Source organism: Vipera ursinii (genome assembly GCF_947247035.1).
Source record: "Vipera ursinii genome assembly, chromosome: 3".
NCBI classification, from domain to species: Eukaryota; Metazoa; Chordata; class Lepidosauria; order Squamata; family Viperidae; genus Vipera; species Vipera ursinii.
The window spans coordinates 33,606,381-33,627,887 of record NC_139516.1 but is presented as its reverse complement, the minus strand read 5'-3'; the positions used below and the strand labels follow the sequence as shown (position 1 = coordinate 33,627,887).

The 21,507-nt window shown below is 34.6% G+C and overlaps 2 protein-coding genes across 2 annotated transcripts in view; one reads left to right on the top strand and one right to left on the bottom strand.

Moving 5' to 3' along the window:
• Positions 1 to 6,416: 6,416 nt before the first annotated feature.
• GDF5 (growth differentiation factor 5) lies at positions 6,417 to 10,499 on the bottom strand. The gene is made up of 2 exons (XM_083358582.1): positions 9,632 to 10,499; positions 6,417 to 8,537 (listed from the first exon to the last, which is right to left on the bottom strand). The coding sequence occupies exons 1-2, from the start codon at positions 10,323 to 10,325 to the stop codon at positions 7,675 to 7,677; spliced, it is 1,557 nt and encodes a 518-aa protein (XP_083214708.1). The 5' UTR covers positions 10,326 to 10,499; the 3' UTR covers positions 6,417 to 7,674.
• Positions 10,500 to 19,297: 8,798 nt separating this feature from the next.
• Positions 19,298 to 21,507, top strand: part of CEP250 (centrosomal protein 250) — a 39,587-nt gene continuing 37,377 nt past the window's right edge. Inside the window, exons 1-2 of the mRNA XM_083359836.1 lie at positions 19,298 to 19,520; positions 19,983 to 20,039. Coding sequence (XP_083215962.1) covers positions 19,338 to 19,520; positions 19,983 to 20,039 — 240 coding nt within the window. The 5' untranslated portion in view covers positions 19,298 to 19,337. The remainder of the gene's footprint in view (positions 19,521 to 19,982; positions 20,040 to 21,507) is intronic.

Genomic DNA, 21,507 nt, shown 5'->3' with positions numbered 1-21,507 from the left:
AAAAGATAACAGATTTTGATGCTGTGAGCAAGTTATAAACAATTCAAGAAGGAATAGGATTTCTCAGGACACAGTTAAGTGACTTTTATTTTCCAATATTCACATGTCACATAACTTAAGAAGCCCCTAAATTCTCTTCAAAGGCTGTGAGTCAGAAGCTGCTAAAACAGGAGAAGTCTAGGAAATTTCCCTCCTAGGTATTGTCCAAAGTTAGCAATGTATGTATACTTTCCTGGAAATAAAGTACAATTGCATAAAATGGTACTTCAAATAGGATAGTTGACATTAATGAAGAAGACTGGCTTTATTGAGCCTGGGGTTCAGCAAAGAGTCATGCTACCTAGGTGGAAAAGCAATATTGAATTGAAGATTTGATACAAGTGATGTGATTCTTAGTGATTTTTGAAATGTTCTTTTATTGAAAAAAATCAGAAAGTAGAGCAACAGGTTTTTATATGATCTAGATATAATTGGATATTAAAGGATTAGTTTAATTTTATATTATATTAATAGCATAAGGATTTTTCTTATTTCAGTTTTAATACATTTTAATCACCATGATTTATTTCTTTTTTGAAATAACTGTTTTTATTTTATAATATTAATTCTTTAAATAACTATGTAAATTCAATTTAATCAATGTAACATCTATTTTAATTATTATTTTGTTATTGTTTACTAATACAAATGATATATTTTAAATACCTAAATATTTAATTTATTCAGTTTTAAATTTATAATTTAATAATTTTTGATACTTATATTTGGTTATTAGAAGTATTGGGAAAATCAGAGTCTATACATAACCGTAACTGCAGTAGCCCAAACCTTTTAAAATTCTCCATTTCTGTGGCCTTGTCGAACTATCCATCAACTAAGTAAAATATTAATGTTTGAAAAATCAACTATATTTGAAGATCAGTAATAATTTAATTCAATCCACTGACTGTGCAACCATAAAAATTCTTAAAGATATGCCAAAACCACAGACTATTTTTTTCTAACAAAAATTCTATCATAATTGGTTAGGATGTCATAAAACAGTATCACTATAAATACTTCTTATTATGTGAGGGTCAAGGCTTTTTATGTTTCTTTAAAGCAGCTTCAAATAGCCTACATACTGGGTTACTGCAACTTTCATATAGCTGTTATATAAATAATCATATTTTATATAGGAAATGACATAACCATACAAAAGTACACATAGAGTTTAGGCACATATTCAAACACTAATGGCAATGCATTGTTTTAAATGGCATACTTGCATGTTTACCCATTCAACCCAGTTCTCATATTTTAGCCAAATACAACAAAAATTATTAGCCCATATTTGTCTGATAGCATACAACTTATTTGAAATCTGAATGTTCAAAGACATACTTGGGATAGAGAATAACTTTAGAAAGTAGATACAAATGAGGCATTTTCTATGAAAGATAAGAAAGAGAAACCTGCCATAGGAAAGCTGAACTTTTAATCAATATCATTTTACCACTCTTCCCCCCCCCCACCAATGTTTACTGTTCAATAATGCCACGTCCCTAGGGGAAAGCAGTATAGTTGATCATAATAATAATTTGAGATGCCAGTCTTCCCACTCTCTATTAAACTATAAGTAGCTGAGAAAGTTATTGTTAGGAAGAATTCAAGAATACGTTAATTTTCATTGTAGGGTTTTCAAAACATAATCTCTGCTGAATCCAGCTAATGGTTCATCTAGATTAGGTTTTTCCGTCCATTTTTGTATATAATTTTTATTAAGGATTTTGATTATAATACCGTAGTAAAAAGTAATACAAACTAAACTTAAAGAGAAAAAAAGAATAGTAAATATAAAAGCTGCAACAAAAAAGGAAGGGAAAATGATGAAAAAAGAAAAGAAATATATAAAGATTGATTTTCATCTTTCATTAAAAGTATACACAAAATTAGTAAATCTTCATTCCATATCACATCCCTTCTCTACAAGCAAATCCATTAAGACATCAACTTTTCAATCCTGGTGTCAGCAAAAAGTCTGTAAAGGATTGCAAAAACCTTGAAAAAAAGTCTTAGTTTAACATTGATTAACTTTATATTCCTTTTACTTCTAAAAGTCTTGATCTTTAGTTCATTCAAATATTATCATACGATTTTATTCTCTTTAATTCCTTACACTAGCATACAGAATTCTTCAAGGGTTGATTCTTTGGTTGATCCCATAATTTTTCCCCAGGTCATTCCCTTTGTTTGTGTGTCCTCTTTAATTTTTAAAGCTTCAATCAGTTACTTTTGTATATCTTTTTTCCAAATCCTTGTCTTGGATTGTCATTTGTAGTTTCACTTTTGGTACTTTCTCTATCCTATCAGACAAAATTTGCTCCACATCTGTCATTCCCTTATTAACATTTTTTGAGATAATTTATCCATACAGTAGAATCTGACATCATGGAGTTCCGTTTTGCCGACGCAGCCGCCATGGAGGTCTGGAAGTCGAGCTCCGTCTTCCGCATCTAGTTTTGCTTCTCTGGGGGACCCTGGAAAGGGTCAAAAGTCGCCCTGTAGAGGTGACCAGCAAGGAGGGGGTCCCCGTGGAAGGGTAGTAGCCCTTCAGCTGGTTCCAGGTCAGCCCTCCAAACCAGCGGACAAAAGACCGGCTATAGCAATATTGCTCGTCCCTAGGCTGCAGACAGCCGAAGTCACATTTATAAAGGAGGCAGGCAATTTATAAAGCAGCATGGATGAGACTGGGTGAGATCTACCTCCCTAACTATCTTTTTTACCTTCATAAGCTGCTTAAAGTAGTTTCCCTCCTGTGGAGAGGGAAGGGAGATTTTATCTCTCTCTCTAGAAACAGCGGTGACTGACTTTCCAGGGGAGTTTTTAACATTGAAAGAATAACTTGATCCAAATTGGAATTTTGTTTTTCAAAGTTTGTGGACTAAAAGATTTTCTACTCTTACTGAAGATTTGGGTTTTTATTTATAAAAAAGAAGCAAAACTGAAAAGATTATTTAAAAAAACTTTGGATTTAAAAGAAAACTTTAAATGGTAGGGATGACATCTTGTGGCTAAACCTGATACTTCAACTTGTTATTGCTTAAAAGAGACTTGGCCAGTAGCTCAGACAATATATAACATTCATTTACCTTGAGATAACAGCTATGAGAAGCTGAGCTGAGTTCCATATTCAGTGATTTTTTCAGTGAGTTCCATATAAGTGATTTTTTTTTCCATTCTCTGATTGTAAAGCTTTTAGCCTAATACACTACTAGGAAAATATGGATGAAGATCAGGAACAGATTCTCTCTATGCTGAAAGGAATTCATCAAGCTATTCTTATTGCCACTGATGAAATAAGAGGTTACAGAAAAGAACAAGGTCAGCCCAGATACACAAACTCAAGCTTTGATTACAAATAAAATTCAACTACACAGAATATAACAGAAAAAGTGGAACAATTAAATATTATGACAGAAGATTCAACTGATCAACAAACACAGTCAGTGGAAAACCCAGAAAAGGGACTGATAATATGAAAAAAGGAAAAGACTTTCTACATAAATCAGAAGGAACATGAAGATCAAGAAGAAAAACAGACTAAAGAGAAGATAAACAGTTCAGGACAACTACATCGAGATGGAAAAATAGACTATTTGTTAATCCTCTCAAAAAATGGCGACCGGATGGTTTTTTTCTATGTCAAACAATATATATAACAATACAGGGAGATTTGTTTGATGACTCAAAAGCATGGAAATGGAAGACAATTTGGCAAAGAAAGCTAGTATAAGACTGAAGAAAATTGGGGTTTTTACTTACTCATGAGAATTAAAATAGAATACTCAAATAGATATGTACTTTGTATATTAGATATTGTTATGAGTTGAGATAAAGAAAACTGGTTATTTAAAACTTAGAAGTATAAATATTAACAGTTAAATTTGAACATTGATTTGCTTATAAAGGTCAAATGTAAAGGTAATTAAGATATATATAAGCTAAAAACCTATTGCTGAATGTAACAAATATGTTTTTACTTAGCGGTAATAATAAAAATTATTAGCTTAAATATGAGATAGTAGATATAAAGAGAAAAAGAGGAAGTATTACATTTTGAAATAAGAGAAAATTGTGTTAGTAAATTTAAGATATTTGGAAATTACTAGAAAATAAGAATATTATATTGTATTAATTAGTTGTTGTAGATGGTGAGAATTCAAATAGATAAGACGTGTATCCTGAACATTAGATCTTGTGATGAATTGTGATAAAGGGAATTGGGGTTAGTTAAAATTTGAAAATTATAATATCAAATGTTAAATTTAAACATTAATGGGAAGTTAAAAAATGGGAAAAACTAACCAGAAGATTGTTTAAAAAGACTGAATGTTAAAACAACTAGATATGTACGTATAAACCAAAAATTATTGATAAATGTAAGAAAGTTATTTTTTATTTATTTGACATAAGAATTGTATTAATTTAAATATGAGACAGTAAATACTAAGGAGAAAAGACAGGAAACATTTAATGTAATAGTTTGAGATCTGTACTAAAGATATTTGTATGTTATTGAATTATTGACCAACCCAGCTGCCATGTTGCTTTTCAAATATTTAAGTGTAAAACTAGAAAATCAATAAATTACTTTTTCACTTATTCATTTTGAAGCTAAACTCACTCATAGACTTTTTAGATCTGTAATTCTAATAGCTTTATGATAGTTAATAAGCAATTTCCAAAAGTGATTAGAAAGTGAGGTTGCAAACTTAATGTCCTTTGAAAGGCTCCACTGAGATTGCAAGCATGATGGCTAATTCCTTTGTCTTCCAGCACCCAAACCCATGGAAAACTGCTATCCTACAGTCTCCTTGCAAGGAAGTTATCTGAAGCATATGTAGTGGATCTTCTGTTTTCTCCTTACCAATAAATATTCCAAAGAACCAGTCTATTCACCAGTTCTTTGGTCTTTGGCAGGGTTGTCAGTTCCATATAATTCATGCTGCTCTGTGCAAACTAGGATGTCTAATTTAAAAAACTAAAAAATATACTATTGCCTGCAAACAAGCAAAGAAGAAGATTAGTTCTATCAGATTTCAGTACATTACACTTCACTGCTTGTTGTTTAGCTTGGATGAAAAGTGGATGTTGCTGAGAAATAGAAGGCCATTGGAATTAGAAGCACATGATCTAAAATTTGGATGGTAAGGACATCTATGGTATATTAAAGCTGGGATCCCCAACCTCCAGGCCACTGGAGGTGAGTGGTAGGCGAGCGAGGAAATGGAAACCACCCCTCATGGGTTCACGGTGAGTGAGCGAAACAAAAACCATCCCTACCCCCAGCCCGTGGAAAAATTATCTTCTACAAAATTGGTCTCTTTGGGGACCACTATATTAAGGGTAATATAGATTTTATGTCTGGTTGGGGGCCACTGTATTAAAGCAAGGTTAATATAGATTTTATGTCTGGTGGGCTATTCTTAATCTATGAAATAAATATAAGCCTAGGTTGTGCCTGAAAATACCTTTGTGGTTCTTAGCACATGAAGTGTTTTATAAATGATAAATAGTAAAACATAAATGGTTATCTTGATGTATTAGAAATTTCTGAAGAGGATTGTAAAATAAAATTAAGAGGTTTTGACAACAGAAGGATATACTTGTCAATGGTTTTCTTATATACAATTAACAGAAAGGTTTAAAGTGGATAAAAGTTTCTATGGTTTTGAACAATGCAGGTTTTGTTTGAAACAATTATGTAGAAATGATGAACATGTTACTGCTACAATGTATAAACTTGAAATATGAGACAGAAGAACAAGTAAAAATGCACTAAAAGGTTTGGCTACAATATACAAATGGACAGTGGGAAAATATGTAGTTGAAAGGATTGAAATTTACATTATATTGTAGCCTTAAAGAGAATTTTTATAAAATGATGTATTGTTGGTATTTGTCATTAGAGAAATTGTCTAGAATGTATAAAGGCACTTCAAATTTTTGCTGGAAAGGTGAACAACTTGAAGGGTCATTTTATCATGTATGATGGACATATAAAAAAGTTTGGATACAAACAAACAAATTCAGGAGATTTTTGAAAACTAATGTACAATGACATTTCTTTTGGGATTAATGGCTAGAAAAAAGCCATGGAACGAGCCAAAAATGCCTAAGTCTATGGAAATTAATAGACTCATGCACACAACAGATTTAGAATATAATCATAGCGTATATAGTCAAAAGGCAGTAGTATTTAGGTCCAGAGTATAAATGTATAAGATTGCCTCAACTACTACTTTATATTTCCCAATAAAAGTACTGATCATGGTATATATGTGTGTTTTTGATAGTTTGCAGTTTTTCAGAGAATATTCAGATAGCAAATAAAACCATGCATTCTTAACTTCCATTAGTTTTAAAGAGGGCACTCAAAGCACAGATTTAATAAAATTATATTTATAGTAACTATGTCATCTAGATATCTAACACCCAATAATTTACTGCAGTTTAAGATTATAAGCATTAGAGTGCAGCATGATTTATAAGCAAAACAATAAAACACTAGTGTTCACACACTAAAAAGATCAACATTTTAAAAAGATAACATGGAAATAATATACACTGAAATAAACATATTTGCTTGCAATTCTCTAATTCCACATATAATATGTACAGTTTAAAACCAAGTCAGCATTCTATTAAATAATTCTTGCAAATATACAGTTCTAAATATATGAAATATTTCTTAAAACTATTAGATACTGTTATAACAGAATTAAAGAAGTAAGTTTTTTCCCCCAAGCAAATACAAGATAAATATATTGGACAATAATGGGCATGGAAGATCAGTTGTGCAATAGTTTAATATTATTGAGCTTAAAAATGTGTAAGAAAATAAAAAGGCCCATTGTAACACTATTTGCTATTTGGGTCAAAAATATTTATCAGATAAAAATGTTTGTGCCACTGAAGTGTATTTGAGTGGTTAAAGAAGATTGGCTACTACCTTCCAGTAAAGAAACCTGCTTCAGGGGAGATAAATCAAGGCAAAAACTGAAGTCTAAATGATGCAGCGCACACTTTTAAAGTGTGGTTGCATTATTTCGTACTGTACATCAGGCAGCAAAATGTATTGGGCCAGCACTGATTTAGGGAGTAACAAATATTAAAACATGACAAATTACAGGATGGCACTGCAGTCCATTTTTCATGTTGTTTGTTTTATTAATCTATTCTATTTAGAAACATACATGACTCATACCTGACCTCAAAGTACAGTGTGGCAACTACTGTCCTGGTGGTAGCAACCTGACTTATGATTTAATGTGATGGTTTGAGGTCATACATCCCACAAATATCTGTGTGCTCTATTGACAGTAGCAAGTGTCTCTAGATGTGGCCCTTGTAATATTGTAGATATAACTAGTATAAATAGGAATAATTTAAACATGTGACACCAGGCCGCTACAGTTGCTGCTTTAAAAAATAATAATTCCTTATTACAACTTGTAATAAAGGAAGATAGAATCCTCGTGGAAGTTGTAATAAAAAAAAGCTTGCCAACATTAAAATGTCACTATTGTCAATATAGAAGGCTTTGGATGATTTTATTATGCTGATCATCTATAGGCTCATACTTTATTTGTCTTTTATTTAAAAATAAAGAAGATAACTGCATTTGTGCTGCTATCTACAGCCACATGACTCTACCACCATATCTTCATATTGTTTATAAACTACATTATTAGCTGAATCAGTAAACAAAATGCTAATAGGGCTCAGCCTTGTTGGAACACAACAAGTGGGAGGTGTTGATTCTGGATCCATCGAGTTCATTAATGTTTGGATAACTGCATGATTGGTGGGTTCTAGATGAGATCGAAGAGGAAATTCACAAAGTCCTTCACAATGATATGCTTCATATTCAAGAGGAGCTATTATCCAGTCATCCCAACCCATATCCTTAAAATTCACATGGAGTAGTTTTCTGCTACACTTTGCCTTCAAATTTTTGTTTGGTCGTTTTCCTTGTTGAGTTGCTAGAGGAGCCCTTCTCTTTCTTCTTTGACTGAATAGGTACTCATAAACAGTTTTGTCGTCTTGACCAGATCTGGCTTTTATTTCATTGAAAAACAAGTCTCTTTTCTTTGTTCTACCAAATACTAAAAAAAGAGCCTTTTCATTGACTTGCCTTCCTGTTCTATTAAATCCCACAATCCTTAAATCAACAGGCCTCTCCTTTTCAAAAGCCTCCAGTTCAAAACACAAGTTATTAAAGTTTTTAAAGTTCCTAAACACTTTCCAAATGTCAAACACTTCCCATTTTGCTGTATCTATGATGTTGACTGTTCGAGACTCCAAGACAATGGATGTTTGCCTGCTTGCAGAGCAACTGGATAGCTTCACTTGACAAGTTTTCTCAGGAGAATAAGGCTTCCAGATATCAGCTTTTTTTCTTAAAATCCGCAATTCTGCCCCTAGTAAACCATCTTTCTCTAGTGCGCTGATGTCAAAAATGTATTTTTGCTTTTTAATTGGAGCTTGATCATCTAAAGAGAAAAACAGAGAGAAGTTCAAATATTCCTTAATAGAAATGTGTACTACTGTTTAGTTTCTCCCAGCACATGTGCATAATGAGTTTGGGATTAATAAAATGGCTTTATGGGACTGTTAGAAGTTAATATCACATGGAGATATATTGGGCCAATTCTTCAACATTTCAGAGGAGAAAACTGTTTTAGACGCTACATGTAACCTAATTAGAACTTAAATTCCAATAAAATACATTTGAACCTGAACTTCAGATTAAACCTTTGTGCCTATGATATTCTTTTTGTTGTAGTAATACAATATGGGAAGCATATAAACATATGTGACTATCTAGTGGTTATATTTTAAGATAGAAAGCACAGAGCATATGCTTGTGAATGATATTTTTAGTAACTGTTTTCCTTCAAAGACACTTGCCAGGAAAAGAAGTTTAAGCTTAATGAACAATGACATATATTGGATTTAAACATTCAACTTGGAATTTCATTCAGACAAAACTCTTTCTCTTTTGACTATATTTACAGATAATAGATATGTTTCTCTATCATGAGTTACAGTCCTGAGTTGTACACACTACTCATTTCAAGAGTACTTGTAGAAGAAAAATCAATTACCAACATGGGAATTAAAAGAAAATTCACAGATTGCTGTGGGGCCTATGAGGAGCTAAAAAAATGTAGACAACCTCCTTTGATCATATAGTCTTTTTATTACAGAAATATTGCCTCCTGCTTATTTTGTAATATTGAATTTGAATTAAACCTATATCTGAATTAGTTTCATTCTAAGGAATTAGAAATAACCAGACAGTCCCTCTTTGCTAATCTGTTTTTTTCTGAAATAGAAAGAGACAACAGGAACAGATTATTCAGCTCTTATTCTATCATATATATAGTATTGTGTTATAAAGTGATGACAATGTTTTATGCAGAAAAGAGAAACATGTCACAATACATTCTGAAAATTAGTATTTACCTTAATACAAATATCAAAATCTGACACTAGAAATGCTCTTAAAAGTATCCATTTAGGATGAAAACAGCTGTGATTAGCAAGGTTTCCTGTCCTTCTGCAAATAGATGGATTTTCTTACCTTGTCCCTTGTCTAGGAAGCTTGTAATTGTATTGGCAAGTCCCATCTCCAGTTTTAGACTTCCATTTATATCTTTCCGTTCTGCATCAGAAAGAGCTTGATATAAGGCAAGCATATATTCATGTGGTATGACAGCAGGAGGTCTGAATGCCTCTTTAGATTCCCTTTGGGTAATAGGTTCTTTGATTGTTTTGGTTTTGTAGGAACTATCTGAATTTCCTGTGCCAGATTTTTTCACTGGAGCTTTAGGGCCAAAATTCTGAGCCTTTGGAGTCACTGTCCTTATTCTTGGTTGTCTATTTGAAGTAAGTCCGTCATGTTTTTCTGTATTCCTTGCTTTAGATAGAGTCTTCTTTGAATTGTCAGTCTTTGCCAAGAGACTTCCAGCTTGAGCAGTATTGCTTCTTGTTCTAGACTTGGAATTGCCAGCATTATATTCATGGCTCCCTGTTCCAAAAGTGCCTGTCCTTGGCAACGGGTGCCTCTCTTTTCCATCTACTTTAGACAATCCTAATTTCAACCCTAGGTTACCTTGATTTGCTTCAGCAGGATTCAATATTAAGGAAATGAAAACCAGATAAAACCAACTGAAGTGCCAAAGCAATATAGAAGGAAAGTACAGGATTTTCATCCTCTGGTCTTCCTTTGAATGCCACCAAATAAAAAATTGAAAAAGGTTCCTCTGGTTTGGCATAAAAAATAAAATAGATTAAAAGGAAAAAGGAAAAAGAGCTTTATTTTCAATATACAGCATTTCAAATCAATTTGTGTAATATCTGTATCCAGTCCCATAGTGGAAATGCTAATATGTTCAATTTGCTGTCTCCTGATTTCTGCCAGCAGTTTATTCCTAAAAAGAGAAAGTTAACCAACCCCCTTTCTTCTTTAAAAATGACTAAAAACTTGAAGGACTCTTGTTTAAATCTGAGAGGAATGTTTTTTTCCAAGAAGGAAGAATGGCGTAATGCTGCCTCTGTGTTAAAAGTTTTTTAAAAAGTTTTGAATCCCTTCCAGTGAAAATATTTCACACACAGAAACCTGCAGGTGCTTAGAAATCTTTTACAAACTTGAACTCAGGAATTGGAAGTGGAATTCCAACAAAAACCTATTTAATTACTCTCTGATGTCATGCTGTCTAAACTAATTTAAGTGTGATATATTTCTTTTAAAAAGTCTTCTTTGCTTTATGAGTCATACTCAGCTTTATGTTAAACAACTCAGTAGGACTAAAAGTGTATAGAATATGGACCTAAAAGTGGTAACATGTTCTGTATTATTAGCCTTAAGTGAACTCTTCATTTAAATGGAATTAAAATTTAGAACCAAACAACATCACCTAAGATAGTCATATGATTCTTTTACAAAAACAGGTAAAAATACATTTGTAGTATGCTTTAATTACATATGTATTGTATGCAGTTCTAAACATAGTATCTCTGGTTTATTAGCAGGTGACTGACTGAAAGAATTAAAAAACAAATGTGATAGCAAAGCCTATTGCATAAAAAGAATTTTTAAACATTATGAACAACTGACAAAGAAAATAAGAAATTATGAACAGTCCTACTTGATGTCTGAGAAGAAAATATTTTCTTATATTGCATTTTAGGATTTATTATTTAACTTCTCTTTGTAAAGCCCCTGAACATCCAATGTTAAAGCAGCAGTGTCCCCTGCAGGAATTAGGAGCCATATGAAGATAAAGCACCAAATAATCTCAGTTATTCAACATTTAATAACTAAATTCTGATCAGTTTTTTAAAATAAAATTCTTTACCAATCTATATCTCCGTAATTCTGATAATGAGTCACCTTGGTTAATGGGTCAGCTTGGACTTTTTTTAGAGTGTAGAAATATGCAAGCTTCACGTCATTAACTATATTTTGCATAAAAAAGAGCATCATGAATGCTTAATTAAACATGTAAAAAATTGAGCTTCTTGGGTGATTCTGTTATGTAACTTGAATGCGTGAGGATGATATAAAGAACTTCTTGTACTTTTGCAAATATTTTTTTTTAAAAAGTTTTTATTGGTTTTTTCATACAATTCAGTAGTGCTTGTTCAACAAACGTGTTATCTGAGTTTATCATTCACTAATACAGATTTAATTCCAAATCCCTTATTCTTTTCTCCAGCCATTGATAAAATAAGTCCCAAGTTTGATAGTATTATGTTTCTTCTATTTCTGTCAACCTCAAAGTAAGTGTCCATTTCTGCACAATCTAGTATTTTTTAATTATTTCTTCCTCTGGTGGTATTTCTTCATTTTTCCAATATTGTGCGATTCTTGCTGCTGTTATGTTAAATCAAGTATATACTTTGTTTATCAATCTTTTCTGGCATTATACCTAATAAAAAAGTTCAAGTTTAATATCTACATGTTTTCCCAACATCTTTTCTATGTATTTTGTCCAATATCTCTTTGCTTTAACACATGTCCATCATAGTGATAATTACCTGACTTGTGTTTATATTTCCAACATTTATCTGACATATTTTTAAACATTTTTGCTAATCTTGCTGGTGGCAGGTGCCATCTATGAAACATTTTATATAGGTTTTCTTTGTAAGAGGTTGACATTGTCAATTTATAATTTCTTTCCCACAAGTTTTGCCCACAAGGGAATTAAAGATTTCAAAAATTTTATATTATATCCAAAGTTCTTTGCCCATGGTTATCATTGTTTCTTTTACTTGTTCATTTTCCATTTTCAAATTCAATAAAAAGTTATATATTTTCTTAATTTCTCATCAAAGGTTAATAATATCTGATCAAACAAGATCTGTTCTTTATAAAATCCGTACAATTTAACATCTTTATCATATCTCACTTGCATTTGTAAATATGCCCACCATGATAGATCAATACCCTGATTTTCCATCTCTTGTTTAGATTTTAAATTCCCTTCAGAATTTAGAATATCTTTATATGTCTGTATTTTCTCAAAACTCATTAAATTTGGATGTACAAATGCTTCCATTGTTGAAAGCCATCCTGGAATTTTCAAGTATTGTTGTTGTTGTTGTTAGCTGCGAAGTCATGTCCGACCCATCGCAACCCTATGGACAACGTTCCTCCAGGCCTTCCTGTCCTCTACCATCTTCTGGAGTCCATTTAAGCTCATGCCTACTGCTTCAGTGACTCCATCTAGCCACCTCATTCTCTGTCGTCCCCTTCTTCTATTGCCCTCGATCTTTCCCAGCATTAGGCTCTTCTCCAGTGAGTCCTTCCTTCTCATTAGGTGGCCAAAGTATTTGAGTTTTAGCTTCAGGATCTGGCCTTCTAAAGAGCAGTCAGGATTGATCTCCTCTAGGACTGACCGGTTTGATCGCCTTGCAGTCCAAGTGACTCGCAGGAGTCTTCTCCAGCACCATAGTTCAAAGGCCTCAATTCTTTGGCGCTCAGCCTTTCTTATGGTCCAACTTTCACTGCCATACATTGCAACTGGGAAGACCATAGCCTTGACTATACGCACTTTTGTTGACAGGGTGATGTCTCTGCTTTTTAGTGTGCTGTCTAGATTTGCCATGGCTTTTCTCCCCAGGAGCAAGCGTCTTTTAATTTCTTGGCTACAGTCCCCATCTGCAGTGATCTTAGAGCCCAGGAAAATAAAATCTGTCACTACTTCCATTTCTTCCCCATCTATTTGCCAGGAATTGAGAGGGCCAGATGCCATGATCTTGGTTTTCTTAATGTTAAGTTTCAACCCAAGTTTTGCACCCTCCTTCTTCACCCGCAACAAGAGGCTCTTTAGTTCTTCTTCACTTTCTGCCATTAGAGTGGTATCATCTGCGTATCTTAGGTTGTTGATATTTCTTCCGGCAATCTTAATTCCAACTTTTGATTCATCTAGCCCTGCCTTTCTCATGATGTGCTCTGCATATAAGTTAAATAGGCAGGGCGACAGTATACAGCCTTGCCGGACTCCTTTCCCAATTTTGAACCAATCAGTGGTTCCGTGTCCAGTTCTCACTGTTGCTTCTTGACCCGCATATAGGTTTCTCAAGAGACAAATAAGATGGTCTGGTACTCCCATCTCTTTAAGAACTTGCCACAGTTTGTTATGATCCACACAATCAAAGGCTTTAGCATAGTCAATGAAGCAGAAGTAGATGTTTTTCTGGAACTCCCTAGCTTTCTCCATGATCCAGCGTATGTTGGCAATTTGATCTCTAGTTCCTCTGCCTCTTCGAAATCCTGCCTGTACTTCTGGTAGTTCTCGATCCACATACTGCTGAAGTCTAGCTTGTAGGATTTTAAGCATGACTTTACTAGCATGAGAAATGAGTGCAATGGTGCGATAGTTTGAACATTCTTTGGCACTGCCTTTCTTTGGAATTGGAATGTAAACTGATCTTTTCCAATCCTGTGGCCACTGTTGAGTTTTCCAAATTTGCTGGCAAATTGAGTGTAGCACTTTTACTGCACTGTCTTTTAAGATTTTGAATAGCTCAGCTGGAATACTGTCACCTCCACTAGCTTTGTTGTTGCTCAGCTTTTCTAAGGCCCACTTCACTTCACATTCTAGGATGTCTGGCTCGAAGTCAGTGACCACCTCATTGTGATTATCAGGGACGTTAAGCTCATTCTTGTATAGTTCTTCTGTGTAATTTTGCCACCTCTTCTTAATCTCTTCTGCCTCTGTTAGGTCCCTGCCATTTTGGTCCTTTATCATGCCCATTTTTGCATTAAACGTTCCCTTCATCTCTCCAATTTTCTTGAAAAGATCTCTGGTCCTCCCTATTCTATTGTTTTCTTCTATTTCTTTGCACTGTTCATTTAAGAAGGCATTCTTATCTCTTCTAGCTATTCTCTGGAATTCTGCATTCAATTGGGCATATCTATGTTTTTCTCCCTTGCCTTTCGCTTCCCTCCTTTCCTCAGCTATTTGCAAAGCTTCCTCAGACAGCCATTTTGCTTTCTTGCATTTCTTTTTCTTTGGGATGGTTTTGGTTGCTACCTGTTGTACAATGTCACGAACCTCTGTCCATAGTTCTTCAGGCACTCTGTCTATCAGATCTAATTCCTTAAATCTATTTGTCACCTCTACTGTATATTCAACAGGGATATGATTTAATTCATACCTGAGTGGCCTAGTGCTTTTCCCTACTTTCTTCAGTTTGAGCCTAAACTTTGCAAGGAGAAGCTCATGGTCTGAGCCACAGTCAGCTCCTGGTCTTGTTTTTACTGACTGTATAGAGCTTCTCCATCTTTGGCTGCAGAGCATATAGTCAATCTGATTTCTGTGTTGACCGTTTACATTTTATTTTTTCACATAATGCATTTCTAATATAGTGGTTTTGAAAATATTTATTTCGTTTGGACTGACCACCATTGGCTCCAAGCTCCCAAGGCTTCCATTCTTCGTCGCCTCTCCAGGGCAACTTTCCGATCCCTTGAGTTCTCCAGACAGAGCAAAATCGGGCTAGGAATCCGGAGCTCCGGTTTTTTTCACCTGTCTCGTCATGACACCAAACCGGAACTTTTGCAAACTATTCTAATTGCTGAATCATACCCCAAAATTAGCTGATAGCAAAGTTTTAGTTCTATGTCCAGCAAGTTCTAATTGAGTAAAATATACACACTCTTTCAAAACTACAGTAAACACATCAACCTATGACTAAGATGTGAAACCTGTGTGGAACAAATATGTCCTTGTTAGCATATCAACCCCCTCTTTCTTAAGTTAATTCATGGATATGGAATATATTACTCACAGATGTCACAAATCATGGTGGGGAAATAGATATGAGGAGATCCGTGTAAGTGGATGAGTTTGTAACGTGTATCTTTCTATAATTAAAATATATTTTTAATTTAACATTGATTTAATTTCACTGGCTCTGGGTTGATATAATTCCTAACAACATGCTTCTTGGTTTGAACCAAATGATAATTGCAATTGCGCTTAACAAAGCTTGGAGAATGGCTGATATAATTTTCTTTTCAAGAAGCAAGTATGATGATACAAAAGATACATTACTAGATTTGTCACTGTCCTTTCCCTTAATATGTAAAGATATGAGGCGGGTTGATTGGAAAATTAGACCGTGAAGGCGGTCTTTTTTGTGCTATATTCCACCTTTTTGTCCTATATTCCCCTTGCCCAAAGCTATTATGATTAATACCATCACTACCATTTGTTCCAGCATCTGTGATCCAGAATATTTATTATAATATTGCCACACATACCAATTATTAATCCAAAGCAATTAAAGTATTTCTCCAGTTTCCTTCAGAAAATTGTCTTCTTTCTAGAAAGACATTATCACTGATTCCTCAAGTATTTTATGAAAAATAAATGCAGATGGGAAGATTATTCCTGCAACTAATAGTTCATGACTCTGATCAGAAATGTTTAAACATTTTATGTCAAATATTCATTTTCATCACAGCAATACATTACTCTAATGGCATAAGAAAGCATAAGTATAATTACCATTGTACAAACAGAAATCTTAGCCTTCAAACCACTAATGGGCTACAGTATGTAGTTTTTGTGCTGATTCAGCGAATTGAAAATTGGGCAATATTTCCAAAATTAAATTACTGTGTATTTCAGCAGTTTAGAAAAGGAGAAATAAGTTTGAAGCAGGGCCCAAAGTATTATCCCAATTTTAGGTAATACATTTTCCAGGAAAGAGGTCTATGTGCCAAATATTGCAAATTTAAAAAAAGTTGTGTGACCATCTTCAAAGAAGTACTGAGTATCTTTACTTTATTTTCATAAGAAAATAGGAGTGAGGGCTTTTTCAACTCCTCTCGTAATTTCCCATTCCCAAAACACGGTACAAAATGGCAAAGACAGAGCAAATGCCTCTTTTATACAATACCATTTCCAGGAGAAATCAGTCAAACAACTAAGTGACAAATTTTAACAAGTTAAAAGTTATTAGCCAAACAAGATACATTCCAAGTGGAAAATCAGAGATGGTAGAGATAGTAATGGGATGAGAAGAAGCTTGAAGAAAATGCCAGTGCTGAGCAGTTGTCTATCCCGAGATTAGTGTTTAATTAGTGCTGCTTCACTGTAATGCCATTATTTCTATGTTAATGAATTAATATGCTTCGTTGCATATACCAGATTCAAATCTCCAAAACAACGTTCACTGGATGATTCCGAGTTAGTAATTCTTTGCCAACCTTATCTGCCTCTGTTCTGTTGTGAGCCTAAGATAGGTGGGGTCATGTATCACACCTTTAAAAAAGCAGGGGATGCATGTTATTCTTTAAAAATGCTACAATAAATCTGGATTAGTCTTGCATGTCACGTTTCATACCTGTAGAATTGTTATTCACTTACCACTGCATTCCTGTATGTCATCTGTACAGGAATTTTTGTAATAAAATAAAAATAAAAATTCAAAAGTTTTACTTAGATTGTCTTAACATAGTCAGATACGGCTAGAAAATTACTATTTTAAATAGCATATTTTAATATAACTATTTTTTAAAAAATTATCAATTATATGAACTATATGCAGGGTCTCATACCTGGAGTTCTGCATTTGGAACTTATTTGTATGGTGCATAGCTGTTACCATATAGAAACATTTCTCAGTAGGCAATAGAATATTCCCGAAGAAAGATAAAAAAGTCCCCAAATACATATAAAAACACTGTGAAGTAAATTGACATAAATCTTTACCATCTATCTCTGTGTCTTATCTGGAATGTAGTGCTAGTAAATTTATAGATGTTATAAAAGATGAAATCTGTAAAACATGTTGGTTTTGAGATGAAAGATGCAGTGGTTGTTATGATTTGCAGACACTCTTTTGCAACAAATTCTAGGGAGGGATTTTGCAAATTGACCTCGGAACAAAGATTGTAGAATGCAGAACCTGAAACTATTTCTACTTTACCGTTATATAGTTGTCAGTTCTGTTAGAAATAAATAAGAATTGTTCTTTTTTATTAAAAGCCTTTTATTATTTGAAATCATATTTGACTTTAAATTAGTTCAGTGAACTAATTTCTTTACCTACCGATAATACAGTATTATTTCTATTTAATAGAGCCTTAGATTTAGAATATAAAAAATGAAATTGCTTTTTGTTCATCAAAAGCAAAATACAGTAACTACACACATGAAGCATTTAATCATAGTTTTATTCAACTGACTGAAATTTCTGGTTCCACATATCACACTAATAATGTAACTATACACTCTGGACTCAAACAATGTCCTTGGCTAACATATGATTATCTAGTTTGTGGTTTAATATACAAAGTGAAACAAACGCTGAATATATACTGCTCAAAAAATAAAGGGAACACTTAAACAACACAATGTACTGTATTTAATAGTAGGATGTCTTATCTTGTGTTCCCTTTATTTTTTTGAGCAGTATATAATAACCCTTCAAAAAGACCTTGATGCTTTGGATTTCCAACATTCAACACAATTAAGGAACCTTGTTATTTTAAATTCTTTGCATACTGTAGTGAGGGAGAATGAAATTAGGCATATTGAGAGAGGCAGAAGTGATTTAAGGAAAATCTCAGCCCTGTCACGCAAACATTTATCATTTTTCCAAGCAAGTTCAAACTCATCATTGTACCTTGGTTTCAGTTGCCATTTCTGCAAGTGGATTTTAATTAATTTACTCTCCAGATTATGCATCAAAGATATCTTGCTTCCTTGGAATTAGCTAAAAAGCAAGGCTACTGGGTTCTCCTTACAGTCTAAGCGACTCCCAAGAGTCTTCTTCAACGCCACCGTTAGAAAGCACTTAAATGACATGGGGGACGACAACACAAGTCAAAGGGGGGTGGGGGAGAAAGTGCATCAGGAAGAGAAGCAAATCTAATGAGTAGAAAAATAACAGGAATAGGAAGACTGGAAATAAAATCTTTTCCTTTCTACCTTTTGGTCTTCACAGAATATATCATCTTACCAGAAGATATACTAGCAATTTTAAAATACGTGCTATGTTGACCAATTAGAAAGAGGTAGGCTTTTTTTAAAAACAAACACGTTCATCTTCCCGCTGTTCTGCATCAGTGTCATCTTCCCTTTGAACCAATAGGAGGCAGCGGAGAAGTACAGAAGCGGAGCTCAAGGGCTCATGGGTAATGTCGTTTTTCAAGGGCAGCTTTAATTACAAACCGCCTTGAAGTGAACTCTATTTCCCACAAGTCGCTTCTGGCTATATGTATCTCGCTCCTGCAAGCAAGCTCGGAAAGTTACTGCACAGCTGATTTGCAGTTTCGGGCCTACTGCTTTTTCCCCCTCCCTCCCTCCCTTCGCCTTACCTGCTCGCTGCTTCACAGGTGAGGAGGACCAGAAAGGCAACTGCATCCTGACTTCTGGGTGGGAGGGCTGTTCCGGACTTTACCTGAGATCCACGCTCAGTGGCATTAGCGAGCCTGGAAATAAAAGTCTTACGGTCCCCAAGGTCATAAGAATTTATACGAGTAGAGCCGAATGTTGGGTTTGTTCTCGCTGTGAAATCTACGGATGAGTTTAGAAATTTAGAGAAGTTAGTTTTTGTAAATACCTATTTTTTTTTTCTGTTTCTGTGCCCAGTACACGCCTGTCATTTTTCATTCGTGTACTGGGCACAAAGCAGACCGGTTTCTGTCCCGTGTATCTTACCTATTTATCTGTTTAAAGAATGCCAAAACAGTCGTGCTCGTTATTGAAAAGGCTGCCAGAGGAGAGGAATCGATCTTGCTCATATAGATTTTGTTCTTATAGATGGAAGAAGAGAAAACACTAAAGAGCATGAAAATACAGAGGGACTTTTTGTTGCCAGATGACCAAATAACAGTATTACATCAGCAGATGATGGAAAACCGTGCATCCTATCGTCAGAAACTACAAAGTTCACAAGAAGCACAACACCGTCAGGCAATACTTGTTCAAAAGCTACAGGCAAAGGTAAAAAAGCCTTTCTGTTACCAGTGACACCCAAAAGAAAGTGGTGATGTATCTTCTTAGATGCATAAATAAATAAGAGTTAACTGAGGTGATAATGGTGCTGTGCAAGAATGGAGGAAAACTTTATTGAAATTCCCACTCAGTTAAGCAACTTGTGGGTAATTCTATCTTTCAGTTTAACCTCCCCCAGAATACAATATGTGTGAGGATAAAATTGGCAGTGGCAATACTACTTTAAATTGCTGAAAGAAAATCAGGATATAAATATAAAAGATACATTTAAAAATTATTAGCCTGTGCTTGAAAATTATTCTAAAACTGGAACTTATAAGTGAATATGTGTACGTAGGCAGCTACCTATAAGAGAAAACATAGAGAAAGTGTTAATTGATAACAAATGTGAAACTGTTTGAAGTGTGCCGTAGCACACAAAAAGATAAACACTAATTTTTTGTTTGTCAGGTTTTGCAATATCGAAATTGGTGCAAGGAATTAGAAAAGCGTCTGGAATCCAACAGTGTGAGTAATATTGGAAGTGATTACTGTGATTTTTGTAATTATGTGTTACTAGCAGTGTGCCATGTGAAAGAGAGGAGGGTGTGTAAAGCACATTTTATGGAATACTTGGTGCTCTCTGAGCTTGGTTGTTTACTTGCAGATGTTTCATTATCTGATTAGGTAACCTCAGTGCTAGTGACTGTGGGGTTTGCTCCTTCTTTATGTATAGAAGCTTGCCCTTCAGCGTTGTGGATTTTTTCCTTGATAGTACCTTGATTACAGTATTGCTTCCCCGCAACTGATACTTGTGGTCCTTGACTTACAACCATAACTGGAACCAAAATTTCCACTGCTAAGCAAGATGGTTACTAAGTAAGTCACACCTGATTTTATGAACTTTTTTGCCACAGTTGTTAAGCAAATTACTGCAGTTAAGTGATTCACATGGTTGTTAAGTGAATCCGGCTTCCCCAATTGATTTTGCTTGTTAGAAGCAGTCTGGGAAGGTTGCAAATGGAAATCACATGACTCCAGGACGCGCCAATTGTCATAAATACAAGTTGGTTGACAAATGCTTGGAAATTCCTCAAAGAACATGTTTATTGGTTGCAAAGTATCGGCTTGTCAAAAGGGAAACCAAGTCTGAAGACACACATAACAGTACCCCAATACAAAGTTAAGAAATCCCACTCCTAAGGTTATGCAAGCAACTACGTTCTCCAATACATCTTCTTGGCAGACTTTTCACGAAATGCCCAGCCTGCAGTCTCGGGAGCAGCCGATGGCCTTGGTTCCCATGGGACAAAAGTTTATTTAGACTAGTGAAGCACCTGGCAATCCCCCCTCTCTCCTTACAATGTGTCATCTGAAAATGAATAAGGAAGATAGCTGCAGCCATGCTCATTTGACAAGTTGACAGAAAGAAAGAGTCTCCTGCAGGGAAAAGAAAAAGCAGGTTAAGCATTCCCTCAAGGCTTGTGAGGGTATTTATCGTAAAACTTCTTTATCAATCTATCTGCTTTCACGTTTGTACATTTCACCCATGTAGTTTCCGAAAGGGGTTAATCTTTCCACTGAACAAGGTATTGTAACTTTCCCTTGTACAACCTAGAATCGAGAATACATTTTATTTCATAATGTGTCTCCCCCTCCACCACCATTGGACCTGGTGGCTTCTTTGGGACGTTTCAATAGACTGTAGTGAAACACAGGGTGAACTTTCCCCAACAATCTTGGTAGTTTCAGTTCCACTGTGACACCTGTATTGTGATCATATGACCATGGGGATACACCTACGGTTGTGAGTGTGCGGACTGGTCATAAGTCACTTTTTTCAGTGCCATTGTAACTTTGAATGAGGACTACCTGTATCCAGGTACTGAATTATTATCAATATTCTCCCCTGAAAGTCCTGGTAGAGGAGATCATTATCCACATCTAATTGGTGGCTCATTGGGCATCCTCAAAATAATGCTCCTTTTCTTGTATT

Coding starts and splice junctions, on each gene's coding strand:
- GDF5 (XM_083358582.1), bottom strand. CDS start 10,325: ATGCCAAACCAGAGGAACCTTTTTCAATTTTTTATTTGGTGGCATTCA. Junction 8,538..9,631: donor CTTCCTAGACAAGGGACAAG/GTAAGAAAATCC, acceptor TTTTCTCTTTAG/ATGATCAAGCTCCAATTAAA.